This window comes from Zalophus californianus, chromosome 6 (assembly GCF_009762305.2).
Source record: "Zalophus californianus isolate mZalCal1 chromosome 6, mZalCal1.pri.v2, whole genome shotgun sequence".
Taxonomy (NCBI): Eukaryota; Metazoa; Chordata; class Mammalia; order Carnivora; family Otariidae; genus Zalophus; species Zalophus californianus.
This window is the reverse complement of record NC_045600.1, coordinates 140580145-140600701: the sequence shown is the minus strand read 5'-3', so window position 1 is coordinate 140600701 and position 20557 is coordinate 140580145. Positions and strand designations below refer to the sequence as shown.

General features: G+C 41.0%; 1 protein-coding gene across 2 annotated transcripts in view; it reads right to left on the bottom strand.

Moving 5' to 3' along the window:
* Positions 1-20557, bottom strand: part of TICRR (TOPBP1 interacting checkpoint and replication regulator) — a 45766-nt gene that overhangs the window by 21195 nt on the left and 4014 nt on the right. For both annotated transcript variants that reach the window (XM_027571382.2, XM_027571383.2), the window contains exons 2-14: positions 19193-19469; positions 18026-18264; positions 16653-16887; positions 15523-15652; positions 11607-11746; positions 10406-10624; positions 6051-6202; positions 4576-4673; positions 4150-4243; positions 3978-4057; positions 3575-3814; positions 2992-3088; positions 463-520 (exon numbers count right to left, since the gene is read on the bottom strand). In XM_027571382.2, coding sequence (XP_027427183.1) covers positions 463-520; positions 2992-3088; positions 3575-3814; positions 3978-4057; positions 4150-4243; positions 4576-4673; positions 6051-6202; positions 10406-10624; positions 11607-11746; positions 15523-15652; positions 16653-16887; positions 18026-18264; positions 19193-19469 — 2059 coding nt within the window. The remainder of the gene's footprint in view (positions 1-462; positions 521-2991; positions 3089-3574; positions 3815-3977; positions 4058-4149; positions 4244-4575; positions 4674-6050; positions 6203-10405; positions 10625-11606; positions 11747-15522; positions 15653-16652; positions 16888-18025; positions 18265-19192; positions 19470-20557) is intronic.

Below are 20557 nucleotides of genomic sequence, written 5' to 3'. Positions count from 1 at the left end.
TCAGTTCCCTGCACTTCAGTGCACATCTCCCAAGAACAAGGGCAGGGCACCCAGCATACTATCCATCTTCCCACTTCTCTCATGGTCAGCAATATCCCTTACCGCTCCCCGACCCCGACCCATGAAAGTTAAGACGCAAGCAGGGATCATGTGGTGCGTTCAGTGGTCACACTTTAAGTGCCTTCACCTAAACCAGTTTATCATCACTTCTTTTCCTTTCTGTGGTTTTCATAATAATAGTGTTTTTAAAAAAATTTCCAGCCAGTGATTTTGCAGAATGCAGGATTTTGAGACCATGTGAATACCTCATTCTCCTAGCACGTGGTATTTGGACAGATTTCATTAACCAACGATTATACAAAATTCTAATTTATAACTGTATGCAGCTGCTAAAATATGTGCAATTAAACTAAGTTTGTCGTGCTAGTCAATAAATGTGTGCACTGCAAGAGCACAGTGTACCTTGTACTGGATCTTTCACCGGAAGTACAGGCTGCTGAAGAGGAGGACGAGAGCTCTCCTGGAAGAGGAGGAAATCGGCATTCAGTTCAAAGAATAAAAATTCCACATGAAATCCTCTGACCCTTGCAGTTCCGCTTGTAGGAATCCCTAACAGTAATACTTGTAAAATGCACAAAAACAGATACATGTTCGAAGGACACTGAAGCCTGCATTGTAATACAAAACAAGAAACACCCTTGATATCCGTAGAGTGAAGCAAATTTTGATACATCCATCCAATGCAGACATTAAAACCTCAGGAAGACCTCTAGAAATAGAGAAGGAAGGAAGACCTATCTGTACGTACAGAGAAACAAGTCCACGATGGGAAAAAGGGAAAAAAGAAAAAAACGAAACCAGAACAAGTACAGCAGGTTTGTTCAGCTTGTAATGTGTACGTCTGTGTGTAACAGGGACGAAGACACCTTTGATGTGTGCTATCGGTATATAGAGAAAAGGGCCTGGGACAGACACAACAGTCATCAAGGATTACTTCTGAAGAATGAATGGTGGGGCGACTGAGTGGCTCAGTCAGTTGAGCATCAGACTCTGATTTCGGCTCAGGTCACGATCTCAAGGTTGTGAGATTCTCAGGGCTGTGAGATCGGACTCCTGGGGCAGGCTCTGCAGGGAGTCTGCTTGAGATTCTCTCCCTCTCCCCTGCTCCTCTCTCTCAAATAAAATCTTAAAAAAAAAAAGAATGAATGGAGAAGGGACATTCTTAAATTTAACTTTATAGGATTTTTAATTTTTTTTAACGATGACCATATATACTTTTTATAACTAAAAAATAAGGGAAAACCCATATAAATTAGAGGATGACTATACTCTTAGGGACTTCTCTGCATTAATCTATTAACTATTCAATAGTCTAAAAATCTAGATGCATCTAAACAACGGAATTAAGGGGCGCCTGGGTGGCTCAGTCGTTAAGCATCTGCCTTCGGTTCAGGTCATGGTCCCAGGGTCCTGGGATCGAGCCCTGCATTGGGCTCCCTGCTCAGCGGGAAGCCTGCTTCTCCCTCTCCCACACCCCCTGCTTGTGTTCCCTCTCTCACTGTGTCTCTCTCTGTCAAATAAATAAATAAAATCTTTTAAAAAAATAAACAACGGAATTGTTTTTAAAGCTTTTGTTTCTTTCCAGTTATGCCAATATATTTCTTGAAGAATGAACTACCACATAGAGGCTGACTTGAGTGCTAGAAAGGACTGCAAATCATTGTAACATCTAGAGAGAAAGGAGGTCTGACACCTTTGTAGCCACCCACTTCTGGATTTCCTGCTCTCCAATCAGGATTCCAAGATACACAAGATTTGCATTTTTTCACTTATACTTATTAAGGCATACTAAGGAAGTGAACACCACTAACTCTTAAAACAATCCCACCTCCAATTCCAAAGGACAGCTATACATCTCTAGAAACAGAAGCACTATTGTGATGATTAATGCTAGTAAAGCTAGTTCTTACAGAATTTTAACTCTTCTCAGTTCATGCAGTTCAAAAAGTTTCAATGCACCCTGTCTCCCTTCTTTCCTTACCAAGATATCAATTCTACTTAATAAACAGACTCCAGCTGGGTTTCTTTCTTTTTTGCAACCAACAAAGCCTCAAGTTCTCACACCTGCCACCAAAAAAAAACCAGCAATCACCTGGCTTCATGACAGCTGCCCCCACCCCACCTTACTGAAGTAAAATGTACTGAAAAGCACCTTCTGGTCTGCAACCAAAGTCCTATTATGATGCACATTATTTTTCAGTGGTCTCTTTGCTTTGTTATTATTTTTAAAGATTTATTTATTTTATTTATTTGACAGAGAGAGACACAGTGAGAGAGGGAACATAAGCAGGGGAAGTGGAAGAGGGAGAAGCAGGCCTCCTGCTGAGCAGGGAGCCCGATGCGGGGCTCGATCCCAGGACCCTGGGATCATGACCTGAGCCGAAGGCAGAAGCTTAACAACTGAGCCACCCAGGCGCCCCTGCTTTGTTATTATTTTGAGTTTGCTTATCTAAAGATTTTTTTTTTAAAGATTTTATTTATTTATTTGACAGAGAGAGACACAGCGAGAGAGGGAACATAAGCAGGGGGAAAGGGAGAGGGAGAAGCAGGCTTCCTGTTGAGCAGGGGCCCAATGCAGGGCTCGATCCCAGGACCCTAGAACCATGACCTGAGCCGAAGGCAGACACTTAATGACTGAGCCACCCAGGCGCCCCTCTAAGGATTTTTAATTAACTTATTCATTCCTTTCTGTTTTTCTTTGTATCACCTCTGTCATACTTTTGGGTAAACTGGTTTATCTTTAGCAAATTTATAGTTCTTTAGTTGTTGGATTCCAGTTGAATACTCATTCATAAAAACATCGTTTTATTTCTGTATCCTCCAGTGTCCACTTCCTCAAAGTAGACACTGCCCTTCAAGCTTATTGTGTCAACTTGTGCTGGGAGGAACAGATCTGGTAGCACTATTTCCTGTCCCTTGGGAAAAACTTACATTTTTTGTAGCTCTCTTGGACACTTTGGGGATCTCAATTTGTCGAAGATTCTGCGAAACCTCTGCAATGCTTTTATGTCTTATTAATGCATTTTTCCTTTTAAAAATAGAAACAGCCATTATACATTCAATAGAGGTTACGAGTAAATTAGAAAAGAATCAGGGTTGAAAATAATACACTAATAGAAGCCAGTTATGTTGGCATTGGCCTGAATTTGTAGCAAAACACAACTTCACAATTTCCAAAAGTTAACTACTATCAATTCAACTAGTTATGAAGAACGAAGAGCATCAAGGAAAACAGAAAGTACATTGAAGCCCGAAGCTTATCTCATAAAAGGCTCCTAGCTCCTGGAGACCCCACGTGGATAGGCAAGGGCACTGGGGACTACATTATCATTCCTGTATATTCCTTGGATAATAAAAAGGATGCCAGATGCTGCATGTTAGGAATGCCAATAGATGGCTTTTGGGATTCAGACAAAAGGGCAACTAGTAATTCAACAAGTTATATACCAAGACAACTGCCCTCTGTCAGAACTACAACAGAGCAAGTAATTCCTTCAATTCCTGGAGCTCCCACCTTCTCTTCTTAGCTGATCGGGTTCGAAGCTCCTCCAGCTGGTCAGATTCAGTGCCACCCGACACTGATCTATGAGCACTTGACAGAAGAGGCACAGAAAGAAGGGGTGATATGTTCTCTTGTGTCATGGAGTCATCACTGAAAAAATCTAGAGGAAGGACACCAGCCAGCTTCTGAGGAATCATAAACCCTAGGCTGTCATAAAGATTTCCAAGGGTCTTCGGGATCGAGTCAATATACCTGTGGAATAAATTGGTTAAATATGCAATGGCCACCATTCCACCCTCTCTGTTCCATCCCTCATCCAGCAGGACAAACAGTCCTTAGAATTCCACAATTCTCACATAATACCACATGCAATTCCTGGTAAAATAGTTCTAAAGTTAGTAGGCATCAAACTCACAATCCCAAAATTTCTTCCAGAAACTTTGCTAGGTATGCCAAATCCTCAGTCAAACACACCATGCGCAGCAAGTCTGTCACCTGAAGAAGATATTCGAAAATTACCATACGCCTTCTGCAGGGAAGCTAAGAGCCTCAGGCTTATTTCCAGCAGCACTGAGCTATATACTTGCCTCCTTCACCACCTGCTCCATCTCAACGATGCTTTCGTGTATGGAAGGGCACTGCAGACACAGCTCCAAACGAAGAAATACCTGAAGTTGGCACCTTGACAGAATAAAATACTTGGGTCATATCTATCTTGAGTGCCATTTAACTAAAAGCAAAGATCTGTTTACAAAAGAACCGACAACCAAAAAGGAGAAGAGCCACTGCCTTCTCCAAATAACGATATGCTTATCAGGTAAACAGGAACTCAAACTGCACATCAGAACATCACCAAGAATCAACCACAAAAAGCCTCTATGAGCAACTGGCAATCGAGTTTGCATTTATTTATTTACTTATTTATCAATCAATTTTAAATGGATCCAAGAAAATCTTGGAGCTGTTTTGTTGGAGTGATGGTAAAAAATAAATAAATCAAGGTAGTTACTTACTCTCTGACTTTATCTTCATCCAATTGTTCCCCTAGATTCTGTCGAAGACTTTTGCTAGTTTTTAAGAGGCTATTTTTTACTTGATTCACGCAGTTCCTCTGAAAATACAAAATTATTAAATAGAATTCTGAGTTACTTACTATTTCTAATTCATTTCACAGCTGATTAATGTCCTAAGAAGGGAAGTACATTCCCTTATGAACTGCTCCCTTATTTCATTTGAATGAAAAATAGTTGAAATGAATGTGCAGGGTGTCTGGGTGGCTCAGTCGGTTGAGTGTCAGACTCTTGGTTTCAGCTCAAGTCATGATATCAGGGTTCATGGGATCAAGCCCCCCCACTGGGCTCTGTGCTTGATGCAGTCTGCTTGAGATTTTCTCTCTCCCGCTCCCCCGCCCCACCCCGTGCTCACACACTCTAATAAAACCTTAAAAAAAAAAAATGTTTTTCCTTCATATTTTCAAAAGGAGCATGGTAAAAAGTATTTGAGAGCAAGGGGGCATAGCTACAACAAGCCTGCATATCTGACCTTCCTTAAAAAAAAAAAAAAAAGATTCCATTAAGTTAGTGACTGAGAAATCTAAGGACCATGGGGATGCCTGGCTGGCTCAGCTGGTAGAGCATCTGACTCTTGATCTCAGGTCTTGATCTCAGGGTTGTGAGTTCAAGCCCTGCGTTGGGCATGGAGCTTACTTTAAATAAATAAATAAGAAAAGAAAAAAAGAAAAGGAAGAAAGGAAAAGAAAAAAAGACTGTAAACAACTCCTGTCCACTTTAGAGGCGCCTGGCTTGCACCACTAAACACGAATAAAAACAATGATAGCATGGTCTAAACCAATGACTGGCAATACTCCCTGTGCATAAGAATCATCTAGCAAGCTTTTTTTTTTTTTAAAGATTTTATTTATTTATTCATGAGAGACAGAGAGAGAGAGAGAGAGAGAGAGAGAGAGAGAGAGAGAGAGGCAGAGGGAGAAGCAGGCTCCCAAGGAGCAGGGAGCCCGATGCGGGACTCGATCCCAGGACCCTGGGATCATGACCTGAGCCGAAGGCAGACGCTTAACCATCTGAGCCCACCCAGGCGCCCCTAGCAAGCTTTTTATAAGTACATATGCCCAGCCAAGGCCCAAAGATCTGTTTCAGTTGGTCTTGAGGAAGCCAGGCATCATCAGCATTTTAAAAAAGTGTTCTAGGTGACTCTGGGTAAGAAACACCAGCTTAATTCATGCAGCTAACATGCAGCTGAAGACAGAGATTTCATTAGAAAAGAAGTATATGTAATTACCACTACCTTCACTTGGCCTATTTCCTGGGTTTCTGCCTTACCAGTTCACCATGTCCACCTTCCAAGGTCTGGAATTATGTTTACCCCCTTGCTTATCTTACTTGTGAATCACATACCACATAATAGTCATTTCCCAAGACATATGAACCAAACCCACCAACAAGCAACCAACCACCCCATACTCTCTTACTTCTAATTCCTTGGTGCCTTTGGATTTTAGGAATGCTTTAATGGTTGATATCATATTCCGAGCACATGAATGCAATGTGATTTCTCCTGCGGCCACAGTCTTTTGGTAATTTTCATGTATGTAAGATAGGAGCTCCTCTTCGGTTTTAAAATCTATGAAAAAAAAAAGTAAAATTGATCATCACATCTAGCTGAAGTCATTGTATTGTTTAAGCCAGTGGCTGTCAACTGGGAATTTTTGCCTCCCAGGGGACATTTGACTGTGTTTGGGTTGCCAGACTGGTTGGGATGAGGAGGATGCTCCTGGCATCTAGTGGGCAGAGGCCAGGGATGCTGCTAAACATCCTACCGCACAAAGGACAGCCCCCACAACAGATTACCCCACCCAAAATGTCAATAGTGTGGAGGCTGAGAAATTGCAGAGATGGTAATTTTAAGGCTTTGCAAATCAAGTGTGCATGTTATAAATTTAAGGATAATCATTAATGGAAAATAAACTATAGGGGTGCCTGGCTGGCTCAATTGATGGAGCATATAACTTTTTTTTTTTTTAAGATTTTTATTTATTTATTTGACAGAGAGAGACACAGCGAGAGAGGGAACACAAGCAAGGGGAGTGGGAGAGGGAGAAGCCGGCTCCCAGATGAGGAGGGAGCCTGATGCGGGGCTCGATCCCAGGACCCTGGGATCATGACCTGAGCCAAAGGCAGACGCTTAACGACTGAGCCACCCAGGCGCCCTGGAGCATATAACTCTTGATCTCAGGGCTGTGAGTTCAAGCCCCATGTTGGGTATAGAGACTACTTAAAAATAAAATCTTAAAAAAGCAAAACAAAACTATATAACCTCCAAACCTAACAGAAAGGAAAAAGAGGAATAAATAAAACTTGATTAATCCCATAGTCTGCTAGAAAGGAAAAAATAAAAACTATAGAAAGCACAAAATAAGACACCAAAAAACATCCAAGCTTATCAGTAATTATAAACATTTATTTTACAAATATACTTGCTGGGTAAAAGAAACTATCAGATTGGATTAAAAAATTCCCTTACATTATGGATGTCAGAAAATATTTAGAAATAAGTATCAGTGAAAACAGAATATGGCAAACTTGTATAATGCAGTTAAACTTAAAGGAAAATTCATAGACTTAAATAATCTTTTAAAGAAAAAAAAATAGGGGCACCTCGGTGGCTCAGTTGGTTAAGCATCTGCCTTTGGCTCAGGTCATAATCCTAGGGTCCTGGGATTGAGCCCCCCCATCGGGCTCCCTGCTCAGTGGGGAGCCTGCTTCTCCCTCTGGCCCTCCCCCTGTTCATGCTCTCTCTCTCCCTCCCTCTTAAATAAAATCTTTAAAAAAATAAATAAAAATAAAAACCAATCGGCTAAGGGTCCAACACAAGAAATAACATGAGAGTAAACCCCAAAAAGGAATAAAGATAGGAACAATAGGAAAAGAAAAAAAGGAAACAAGAGAGATCAACAGAAACAAAACAATGATTCTCTGAAAACCCAAATATAGAAACCTATAGTAAAACTGAGCCATTTAAAATGGGAGAAACATAAATAAGCAACATTACAATGAAAAAATAGAGCAGAGATTTGAAATACTAGTAAGAGGTAAGGTTGAAGTTCATTTTCTCCATACAAACACCCATTTGTTGAAAAGATTATCCTTTGGCCACTGAATTACTGGGGCACCTTTGTCAAAAAGCTGCGTGCCACTGTCGGGCAGGTCTATTTCTGCTCAGAATCTAGTCCAGAAACAGTTAATAGCACACAGTCTTGGGTGCTGTTAATTTTGCTCTCCCTTGAATGAACCATCCACATTCTCGAATACTTTTATTAGCTCATTAAACATGTTCTGTCTCATTCAGACTGATGATCATCTATGACTCTAACATTCCACAGGCAAAAAAAAAAAAAAAGGCTTCAAGGAGAATTCGTTTATTTATTCCAGAATTCTCAAAAGAAATCAAAGGTGACATCATGCAGTTATTGCCCGAAGTCCATGAGCTATCTTTACAGTCCTCCCACAGGACTGGCTCTGAAAGTGCCCTGAGAAATGAGAAACCTACTGCAATTTTATCCCTTTTATTTTTTTATTTTTTATTTTTTGAATTTTCAAGCCGTTTTAATAGGATAATAAATGAATGAACAAAAAATAAAAATATCTAAATTGTTTCTCACTGTTCTTAAGCTTTCCTGTAACTTTCTGAGCTTTAAGAAAGCTTCTGGGATGGAAATACAGGCTATAATTTGGAATCCAGTTGGAACCTCCTCTTTTGTAGAATTCATACCAAGGCCAGTTTTCTGTTGCATCTAAACAAATACTGAGAGAATGACCTAACAGTCACTAGAGTTTCAGGGCATGGGGTGTTTATTCACGTCTGTTGTGTTTAATTATGTCATGGTAGATGTATGAGCCTTTAGAATCATAGTCTTGCCTTATTTTCTGTTCAGTGAGTTGGATGTTGAGCACTTTGAAGCCCTTGCTCAAAGGCTGCTGGATCTGGGAGAGATCATTTCATAGGGCCTGGAACATTAGAGTTTGTGAGCTTGCCATATTGGGCTAGGGTGACCTAGGAAGAAATAAGTCTGAATCAGATTTGATCTCTGCCCTCTAGATGCTGTCAGAAACAATCCTGCTCAAGGCCAGCCATGCAAAGGACCATGAGTAAGCTCAGCAATCACAGTGGCAGAGAGGTTAATCTTGTCTGGGACAATCTGGGAAAGTCTGTTGGAGGAAGTGAACTTGAAAGTGGAACTTGAAAGAAGAGCAAGAGTGTGGGGTAAAGCTGGATGATGGAAAACACATATTTTTCCTTTAAATCTTATTGGCCATTAAATACATTCATTTTTGCTGTCTGGCTTGGCAATGCCTAAGTCCACAGGGCCTTGGGAACATTGGAAGGTAGGACGTGCGGAGAAGTGAATCCGAGGCGATATTCGGGAGGATAGACGGCGGGGGAGGGGCCTCCGTCGGCCGCTTCTGGCAAGTGATAGAGCGGCGGAGCACAAAATCGGAACTGTTAGAAGTCGGCTCCGCTGAGAGACGTCGCTGCCGTGGCTAAGCAGGGGGTGGAACCCTCCCGGGACAGTGCGGTCTCAGGACCCTTGGGGTCACAGAAAGACCGGGGGAGCCTGAGTGCGCCAGAGCTCCCAGGGATCGGAGCGGGGAAGGCGGCTGCAGAGACGGAGCTGAGGCGCGGGCTCTCAGCTTGGGGTTGCCACAAACTGTGATCCGCGGCCCAGTCGGGCCACTGCTCCTGCAGCAGGGACCCAACAAGCGGCAGATCCGGGGAGACTCCCCTTCCTTCCCGGGGAGGAGCGGCGCGGGAGCGCACCGCAGGGATCCGCTGGGCCTGGAGACTCTTTATCCCTCTTTTAGAAAACAAATAAAGAATGGTAAAAATTAGGGGCACCTGGGCGGCTCAGGCCGTGATCCAGGAGTCCTAGGATCAAGCCCCGCGTCAGGCTCCCTGCTCGGCAGGGAGTCTGCTTCTCCCTCTACCCCTCACCCTGCTCTCATGCTCTCTCTCACTCTAATAAATAAATAAAATCTTAAAAAAAAAATAGTAAAAGTAATGTACTGGACGCAATTCTTCTGCCCAACTCTGAAAGACCTCAATACCCTCGATCACTCCCAAAGCTTTCTCCTCTCCCTTAATTCCTCAATGTATAAAGCTTCTTTAACCACCTCTCGTATGGCCATGCCATGGCCCGTCTTGTAACTTTGCTTATGCCAATCCCCTTCTAGCACGCTCTCTCTTACCTTGCTGCCATCTCAACTCTGCTTGCTCCTCAGCATCTAGCCTGGGCTCCCCTGACTCCTGAGATGCCCCCTCAGCCTGTTCTGGCCCAAGACTGCCCTTCAGTTCTCCAGTCCTTCCTGTTGTAGATTCCTGGCTCTCTCAGGTACTAGGCTGCATTAGTTCGTTATGGAGAGAGAGAGAGAGAGAGAGAGAGAGAGAGAGAGAGTGTGTGTGTGTGTGTGTGTGTATCTGCATATATGAATTATTATTGTGTGTGTGTGTGTGTCTGCATGTGTGTGTGTATCTGCATATATGAATTATTATTGTGTGTGTGTGTGTGTGTGTGTCTGCATATGTGTGTGTGTGTGTGTGTGTATCTGCATATATGAATTATTATCATCTTTGCGGCTGGATCTTAAACCTGAGAATAGGACACGATCTTATTTTTATTGTATTCCCCATAACATACTTTGAGGAATGCAGCAGATGTTTGATAAATATTCATTAATTGACGGATAGGATTAAAACTTACAAGAATCTGAGGGTATGAAAGAGTAAACCTGGCCTTAGACACCAAAAAGCTGTGGAACTGAGGAATACCTTTAGGTTTAGAGCTTCTTAGTGTCCTTCCTCGGTTTTCCCCTTTATCTGCTGTCCTCCCACTGGCCGGCCTTTGGACCCCCTTCTCCCCGGCCGCCTCTGGACTGCCTTCTGGACACAGCTTCTGCGCCTTCATGTTCAGCCTCGCCACGTTCAACATCTTCAGGGAGCGGCACATGGTGTTCATCTTCTGCCGCACTGGAGTCCGAGGAACCCCTCCTTCCAAAACAGCATGGAGAGAAAAGGAAAATAACTTTCACTTCTGCAAATTTAGGAACCACTTTAATTCAGATGAAAGAGTCTGTGAAAGAATACTGAAATAAAGCATATCCCTTTAGGAGGATCTCAATTTGGGGGTTCGTGCATCTCCTTGTACCTACAACCTGGAGTAGAGAGCTCTTCTTTAAACTGAGGTTTAGGAACAAAACATCGCAACAGGATCAGATGATTTTTAGCAAGGCAAATGCCAAACAGACCCATTTTGGTGTTCCCCAATGGTCAGAGTTGTGACGAAACTCTCCTAAAAGGCAATTGAGCAGTCTGCATCAAAAGCTACTTTCTCCCACTTTTTGGTACAGTAACTTGTTCCTGACAACTTATTCTAAGGAAGGCACTCAAAAAATAAATCACATGCAGGGCGCCTGGGTGGCTCAGTTGTTAAGCACCTGCCTTTGGCTCAGGTCATGATCCCAGGATCCTAGGATTGAGCCCCACATCGGGCTCCCTGCTCAGCGGGAAGCCTGCTTCTCTGTCTCCCACTCCCCCTGCTTGTGTCTCTGCTCTATCTCTGTCTGTCAAATAAATAAAATCTTAAAAAAAAAAAATCGCATGATGTACACTCTAATATTATTTATAATGATAAAAACTGAAAATCTGTTCGACAACGTAAGAATTTTGTAAATCTTGTGAAGCAATGAGGTAGAATAGTAACCAAAAAGGCAAGGTAGCAGATGAGTAAGTATTTATAAGCAGCACATAAAGTTGGATTTATATTTCTGTCATAACTAAAAACGGAAATGGTTTATTAAGAAAGTAGGATTGTGAGCGATTTTTTAATATCACTTTTGTAACTAATGTAATCATTTTCAAGTTTGAAATATAAGAACTTGTCCTTCTCTTATTCAGTTACAATTTCAACCACATTTTAGGGAATGCCAATCTTTTAAAACATACAGGCTCAAAAAACAGTCTATGCACTTACGTTTCTTTTTGCTGTCTTCCTGATTGGACACAATGGATTCTTCCCGAGACTTTCTCTGGTAGAGCTCAGACAGGCAACATATTAATTCACTTTCAGTTTTGGAAGACTCTTCCTTATTAGATGAGGCAGCCTGTAGTAACCTGTGAACAAGGCAAGATGTCTAGTATAAAGCTGAAATTCTGGTTTTTCCAAAATGCTATAACAAAATTCATTATCCTTTTAAAAGTTAATCAAAAGATGTCCACACAAGAAGACTTCAAAAATATTTTTTTCTCAGGAAGGAAAAGGTCCCTCTCTTCTCACTTACGATTTAAACACTCACACGAGGAGATAGGAGAGAAATATGCAGTAGACTCCCCCCTCATAGCTCTCAGAAGAAACCAACCCATGCAACACCTAAATGATCAGACTTGTAGACTCCATAATTGTGACACCATAAATGTTTGTTGTTTAAGCCCCTCACAAAAAAAAAAAACAAAAACACTCAGGAATGGAAGCAACCTGTTCACAAAACCATTAATCATGACATACAGTATTGACTTATCCAGTTATTTTTTACTCAGTGAATTTTTACTCACTTAATATACTGATGTAACAGTATATTAAGTGTCATAGTGAATTCTGAATAATTCTTTCACATAGTAGTAAACTAATATGGGATTGATGAGAAGGGGATGAAGTGAGGCAGAGGGGGTGATTAGTTATCAAATGCTTTTCTGCCTAGGACTACAGATCAGTCGCTAAGCAAACTATGAAAATGGCACAACTTTCAAAATGCATTACTTGTATTTCACTGTCCTCCATTATGTGATATTATTTGATTTAAAGTAGGAGAAAGTTATGGCGACATGAGTTGAATCTGCTGGGGCTCTCAGTTTCACATATGTAGCAGGTCTGAAGCAGACTAATTCTCCCTAAGTGTGGTGGGACTGCCTTTCACTGAGGGGCTTTGTTTAGAACTTATGAACCTTTCAAATACACAGTAGAGAAAGCATTATTAGATATGTACCTCCCAGCAAGATTAAATACTTGCTTACGGTTTGCCCTATCTACTTCAGATTTTTTAATGAAATTAAGCATTATAGACACAAAAAAAAGCCTACTCTATCTTTTCCCATCGCTTCCTTCCAGAGATATTCCTAGACCTGTATTTAGAGACATAGATATGTATGGAAACCAATATAAATTGCTATTATATGCATTCTAAGTTTTTAAAAATATCATACATCATCCTTTGCACTTTTTTGTCTGTACTCAACATATTTTTCATGAGCATATAAATAGCTCTAGTTTAATCAGTTCTACTAATATATAATATTCCCTTGTATAACTATATCACAGTTTGTTTCTCCATTTCCCCACTGAGAGACAGCTGGTTCTTTCCACTCTTTCACTTTTAAGGACTGGCAGTGAACAATCAAGTGTAGCTCTCCTCACGTTTGTGCAAAAACTTCTCTAATGTAGACACATGTAAATGGAATTGCTGGTTGTCAGTATGCGAAGTTTCTGCTTTACCAGGAATACAACCTGCTCTCTGAAATGGTTGTAATCATTTATAATTCATTGTCTAAAGTATCATTTCCCCTTGTTCTAGATCAGATTTACTGACCTGGGACAATCTAATGGTATAAAATAGAATCTTGCGGGGGTTTTCTTATTACGGTTTTCATTTCCATTTATCTAAACTGAATTGTTGTTTTTTTTTTTTTAAGTTCTATGCCCAATGTGGAGCTTGAACTCAGGTCCCTGAGATCAAGAGTCACGTGCTCTCCGGACTGAGCCAGCCAGGTGCCCCAGCTGAGTATCTTAGCTTTTCAAATTACTGCTCTGTTGGATTTCATTGCATGAACCACTTGTTCGCATTCTTTGCCCAATTGCTTGTCTTTTCCTTGTTGATTTTTAGGAGCTCTGTACTAATTTAGATACTAATCCTTTCTTAGTTATATGGATACAGCCACCTAGGCCTATAACTAGTCCTTTCCATCATACAGAAAATTTTAAATTATAGTCATCTATTTTCCTTCATGGTTTGAATGCTTAAGGTTTTATATAAGAAATCCATTCCCAGCCTGAACTACTCATCTTCCCTTCTTACGATTTTAAAGCTTTACTTTTCACACTTGTTTTTAAAATTTTATTAGGACTTTGTCATTGTGTATGCTGTGAAGTAGAAATCTAATTTTTATCCTTTTTCTTCTAGAGAGCGAATTGTCACACCACCATTTATTGAACAGTCTATGCTTTCCCAGATTTATAATTCTGCCTCTGTCATATGCTGAGTTCCCATACAGATGTGGGTCATTTTGGGGGCACTCTACTGTTGCATGGGTCTCTCTGTTGATCATTGCACCCATGCCACGGTGCCCTACTCATTAGAGCTTTACAGTAAACACTGCTTTCTTATAGGGGAAAGTGCACCTGTTCTGTCTTAGCCCTTTTGAGCTGTACCATGTTCATGAATCAGAAGACTCGTTATTAAGTCAATTCTTCTCAAAATGACCTACAGACTCAATGCACTCTTGGTCAAAAATCCCAGCAGGCTTTTCTGGTGGAAATTAACAGATTGATTCTATAATTTACATGGAAACACAAAGGATCTAGAATAGTCAAAGCAATTCTGAAAATAAAACAAAGTTGAGAGGATTATCTGATTTCAGTACTCAAGACAATATGACATGAACACACTGTCTGGACTAGGTTCTTTTCATAAATAGACCTACATGATGGTGGTGAACTGATTTCGACAAAGGTGCCACAGTAAACTCAATGAGAAAAAGACTATCTTTTAACAAATGGTGTTGGAGCAACTGGTTATCTGTATGGCAAAAAATAAATCTTAACTTTACGTCTTAATACTATTTTGAATTTCTTCTATATCTCTTACATTTTTTTTTTTTTAAAGATTTCTTTACTTGAGAGAGACAGTGGGGGGGAGGGAGCAGACAGAGGCAGAGACAGGATCTCAAGCAGACTCCCTGCTGAGTGCAGAGCCTGACGCAGGGCTCAATCCCATGACCCTGAGGTCATGACATGAGCCGACACCAAGAATCGGATGCTATACTGACTGAGCCCTGGGCGCCCCTCTTTTACATTTCTAATATGGTTGTGTCTGGGTGGCTCAGTCGGTTAGACGTCTGCCTTTGGCTCAGTTCATGATCCTAGGATCCAGCCCCACATTGGGGTCCCTACTCAGCGGGGAGCCTGCTTCTCCCTCTCCCTCTGCCTGCCACTCCCCCTGCTTGTGCTCTATCTCATATAAATAAAATCTTTAAAAAACAAAAACACTGCTTGATTTTGCTATAGATAATTCTATTTTATTTGGCTTCTCGAAAAATCACTTTATGTTTGTTGATTTCTATTTTTTTTTTTCTGTGATTCATGTTTATTCTTATCTTTATTACTGTCTTATTTTGGGGGTTTACTCCCTTGTGTTATTTCTTGTACTGGACCCTTAGTTAATTGGTTTTTAACTTTTCTTCCTTAAAAGGTAAGTTCTATAAATCTTCCTTGAAGTATAAACTTAGCTGCATTACACAAATGTTATTTTTCATTTTTGCTGAGGTTTAATACCAAATATTTTCTGACTTCCATAATGAGTGCATTTTACTTCCGTAATTAATTTTTTCCAATTTTTTTTTAATTGTGGTAAAACATACATACCATGAATGTAACATCTCAACCACTTTTAAGTACACAGTTCAGGGGTATTAAGAAGATTCATAATTAAGCTACCACCACCTCCATCTCCAGAACTCTCTTCATCTTGTAAAACTGAAACTCTATAACCATTAAACAATGCTCTCCATTTTTAATTAGTTTTTAATATTATTGGACTATACTACACAAACCAACCCATGTGCAGATAAGTGAAAGCCAATTTCATCCACCAATATCCAGAGAAATAAAGAAGTTTTACCAAAATGACTCCATCAAACTGGAACTGGCCCCACTAAGGTTAGAGCAAGGAAACCACTTCTCCACAACAGCCGCACTCCAGGGACCGGTGCGGCCGAGCTCCTGCTGGGCCCACTCTGGAACAGCAGCAGCTACAGGGACAGGAGCAGAGATGGGAGAGGAAGGAGAGAAAAAGAGGCATTAGGCCCAAAGCGGAGAATGCAAGCGCTTGCCCTGCCCTTGGACAGGCGGCACTCTCACAAAGGACACACAAGGCCACATCATTAACAACATTCCTTCATCTACACCACCAATTCCAACGGGCCTGTGTTGTCTATGAAAAATGCTACCCCAACAATGTATAAACGTAGGCTAGCTCACGGCTCCTCAAACACAGCAGACACCCACCCTTCCAGAGTCTTGGCGCTTGGGGTTGCCTCTATCAGCAACGTTCTTCCCATTATCACCTTCCTTCAAGCCTTTGCTCAAATATTACTTTTTCAACAAAGCGTGTTCAAAATTGCAACCCTCCCACCCCCTTACACTCCCCATTCCTTTTTTCCTGCTTTATTACGATGGCACTTATCTCTTTCAAACATACTATGCAACCTCCTTACTTATTGTTTCCCCCGACTAGATGGTACAGTAAGAACAGAGCCTTTTGTCTACTTTGTTCTCTGATACATTCCCATTAGAACAGTGCCTGCCACAGCAGCCACTCAATAAATCTGAATAAATTAATGGAATAAGTATCAAATTGATTATATTTCTATCTACCTAGCATAAATAAGGTTTGTGTTCTATTAGTAACAATGCAACAAATTGGAAGGTAGACAGAATCACAACAGTTTTATATACAGTCTTCATTAAATATATTAGTACAAGTTTCATCTTATACCTTTGATTTCAACCCACATCTTATACCTTTGATTTCAACCCAGTTTCACAGAGCCTTTGGACCCCTCAGAAGTGCTTTAGGATTTCTATAAATAATAATGACTTAAATTGCCTGAAGCATTGTAGCTTACTTTTATCTGTTCTATAATAGATATCGGGGTTCTACTAAGAGCACAGTGAAAAAAAAAATTCTGATGGTGGAAAAAAACTACACCACTGCCCTGGAGTATGTTAGTTATTGGTTCAGAAGCTTACCACAGGTAGCAGGATCTTCGAGTGAATTGTGAATCTGATTCAATACAATATCTACAACATCAGAAAAAAGGGAAGCTGTATCCTGGGGGCTCTCTGCCACAACTGTTTGGAGAAAAGGTCTTTGAAATTCAGCCTCCTCAGTGCGGAACACGGTGAGGATTGCAGCGTTGGTAGAGAGGGGGGAAATAACTCCCGTGATGGGGGGCCAGCCTTCACCAGGGTCCACACTGGCAACCTACATCAGAAGTTCTAATTAGTTGAGAAGATGGCTGTCCTATGGCTAAAGAAGAATGTAGCTTAGTAAAAGACAGAATGATAGTTTCCCCGAAGACTGTTATTATAAAAGAGAAAACTGTAGAAAAGACAGGCTGGATGGGTATTAGTGCTAGAACTGAATTTAGTGACCATATAATCCTAATCTCTCAATTTACAAATAAGAAAAACCTAAGGTTACCAGGAATATTTACTAAGCACTTATTATGTGCTTATTATAACTCACTGAGTCCTCAAAACTGAGGGCCTCACAACCTCACTCTGAGGTAAAAATGGTTATCATCCCCTTTTTACAGAGGAGGAATTAAGGCTGAGAAATAACTAACCTGTTTAAGGTCACCCAGTTAGTAAGATGCAGAAGCCAAGCACATATGAATTCGAAACCCATGCTCTTAACCACAAGGCAGTACTACCACTTAAGGGATTTACTCAGATCATACAGTTGGGCAGCAGAGCTGAGACCCAATCCAGACCGCCTGACTCCCAACCCAGTGCTCTTTCTATAAGAATACACAACTCTTAGAACAACATCGATTCAGAGACTATACAGCTTTTCTCTAAGTGTCTCACAATGGGATCCAGAAGATAGAAGCCTTCTGAGGTAACAAAGGCAAAAGACAAAGTAAGGTAAGAAATTTGCTCATTGTTTAAAAATAACCATCACCTTTCAATCAAATCTGGGTATATATGTATTTTTCAGAAGACATTTCTAAGTTTGTGTAACTACTGAACCCTATTACACCTAATTTTACAGCGTAGGGCTTTTAAAAAATGATATTATATAAAGTTAATAAATATATAATAGAACACTTACAAAATAACTAGAAACCAGGCATTACTTCACCACCCTAAAGTAATACTTGCATTCCATTCGGCCCACTGCCTTTTGTTCCCATATAAGAATATAATTTAACTTCGTTGGAATCAAGGTACATGCAGTTTTATAAACTGTTTCTTCACTAAGGAGCATTGTCACGATGCTACATGTGTAACTGAAACTATGTCATGTAGAACAATCCTTGGCACTTTATAAACACATTAATTTCACCTCACCAGTGTGTTTTTAGACAAGAATAATTTAGCATGTGCCAGGTACCTACCAGGTGTAACTCTTCAGCAGTCAGCCTGCTTACCAGCTGCTGAAATAACATCCTCTGCGTTGACTTGTTCTCCTCTGGACTTTGTAACATCCAGCTCTCCGTGCCCAACATGCTGCTTGCTGGGAGAGACCACTGGCTTGCCGTGCCTTTTAGAAAAATTCTGACTGGTTTTTGAAAATGTCTCTGATGCATGGCCAAGGGCTCTAGGGTGACCGTCCATGTTTCTTGAGTCTCTTTGCCTGTTAGAAATAAGGAATATTAAGATTCTAATGTAATCGTTACTAAAAATAGATTTAATAGTAAGAAGAAAAAAATGAGATTGTCCACATGGTACTGGGATTGTCACTTCATGCTTCATCCCTCATCCCACTGCCCACAGACCAGCAGAGCAAGTGCATTTTGTTCTACAGGAAGAGCTACATATGAATGGAATCACAAGGGTCCAACTAAATGTCAGAACTTCTCACTAATTACGCCTTAGAAATAAGTATTCAAGCAATACTCATGAGTTATAAAAAAGACAACACTGCTTAAATCTGTGAAATACAGTGTATCACATAAGAATGTTGAATTCTAAAGATTATATGACAAAACTGCTTAAAACTACTCTTGAAATTTCCTTAAACTGCACACAATGTATATAACATAGTTTTATGTATACATCTCTACAGAGTAGGACTTTTGTGTGGGTAAGGGATTCAGAAGTGAGATTCACTCTACAGATCATAGAGTAAACTTATGAAGAGTCTAACATGCTGGCTCTTCCTGGTGACAGGCACCAGTTTCAGAGGCTGTTGACTTATTTGTTATTTCTTCTCTTAATCAATCATTGTTTCTCTATGGTCTTCCATTTATCAGTCTCTTCCATGAGGCAGGAAATCTTACCACCCCTTTGCTTGGGCACCTGAACACTATTATCCTTTCTTTTCAACAGCTGGGAAATCCTTTAAAAATCACTCACTAGTTCTTTTTAAAGGTGGGCTGGCAGATACACTGAGCCCATGTTCAACACTCTCCTGTGGTACCTGATTCTGCACAGACACCTTTTAATTCCAGGCATTAATGGAGTGCCTAGGCTATCGGAAACTCTAAAGAAAAGCATGGGCTTGCCTTGAAGAAATCAATGTACCTGAGACCATAAAACCCCCCCAAAGAGTATTTGCTTACCTTCAACAGGGAGAAATAACATTCCTTCCATCTGTGGAAATGAGGCTTCATAGGCAGAATTATAGAGCAAACAGTTCAAAGTGGCATCAGGTGGCAGAGTTGAAATCCATGAAGAGAGGGGAGATTCACTTGCCAGCTTTTTTTCACTACCAAGCAGGATTTTCCCAGCTTTAGTACAATCCTGGCTAAAAGTTTCGGACGGTAAGATAGTGCCTCCTACAAGGTGGAGCAGTTCACACACTGTCCAGTACCCAAGGTGGTCCGGGGATTCCCACAACTAAAATAAAAATTACAAAGAAACTCAGGTGGTTATAAATGAGGCATCCATAAATAAAGCTTGGGGAGAGCAGGAGAAAGTAAAGTTGACATCTACATTAAAGGATCGAATTACTCAATTATTGTGTTTATTAAGTCCCACACAAACGGCCAGTATCCTGTTACTATACAGCCTGCTCTCACTACAGCCCTTGTCATCTCTTGCCTAGACTCTTACTGTACAGCCCCTCCAGTCTGTGTCCTGCCTCTCATCTGTCCTCTATGGTGCTCTAAGTATTCTTGCAAATCATGAATCTGATCGCGCTACTTCTGTAAAAACTTTCAAGGGCTTCACACTGCCTCCACGATAAAGTAACTCTTGGGTATAGCCCAGCCCTAAACAACCTTTCCAAACACATTATCTTTCCCTCACCCACTGCTACCTTCCAGGACACTGAACCATTTACTGTTTCCTAAACACACCATACTTTATCTTCCGTGCTTTGGTTCATGCTGTTTCCCATGCTTTCCCCTTCTTCTCCAACTTGGGTAATCTAGCTCAAATCCTGCTTTCTCTGTAAAAGCCAGTCTTTATTTCCTTACACACAGACAACTGTTCGTTCAACTTTTTTTTTTTAATTTGAGAGAGAGCGCGCGCAAGCAGGGGGAAGGAGCAGAGGGAGAAGCAGACTCCCTGCTGAGCAGGGAGCCCGATGCAGGACTCGATCCTGGGACTCCAGGATCATGACCTGAGCAGAAGGCAGTCGCTTAACCAACTGAGCCACCCAGGCGCCCCATTTAACCTTCTTTTAACAAATTATTTAATTTATTTTTTTATAAGAATTGTCCTTTTTTTTAAGATTTTACTTATTTTTTTGACAGAGAGAGACACAGCGAGAGAGGGAACACAAGCAGGGGGAGTGGGAGAGGGAGAACAGGCTTCCCTCGGAGCAGGGAGCCCAAAGCGGGCTTGATCCTAGGACCCTGGGATCATGACCCGAGCCAAAGGCAGCCGCTTAACGACTGAGCCATCCAGGCACCCCTTAACAAACTTTTACTGAGCAACCTTTATATGCCATGGATTAGCAAGACCTAGTCTTAGTCTTCTAG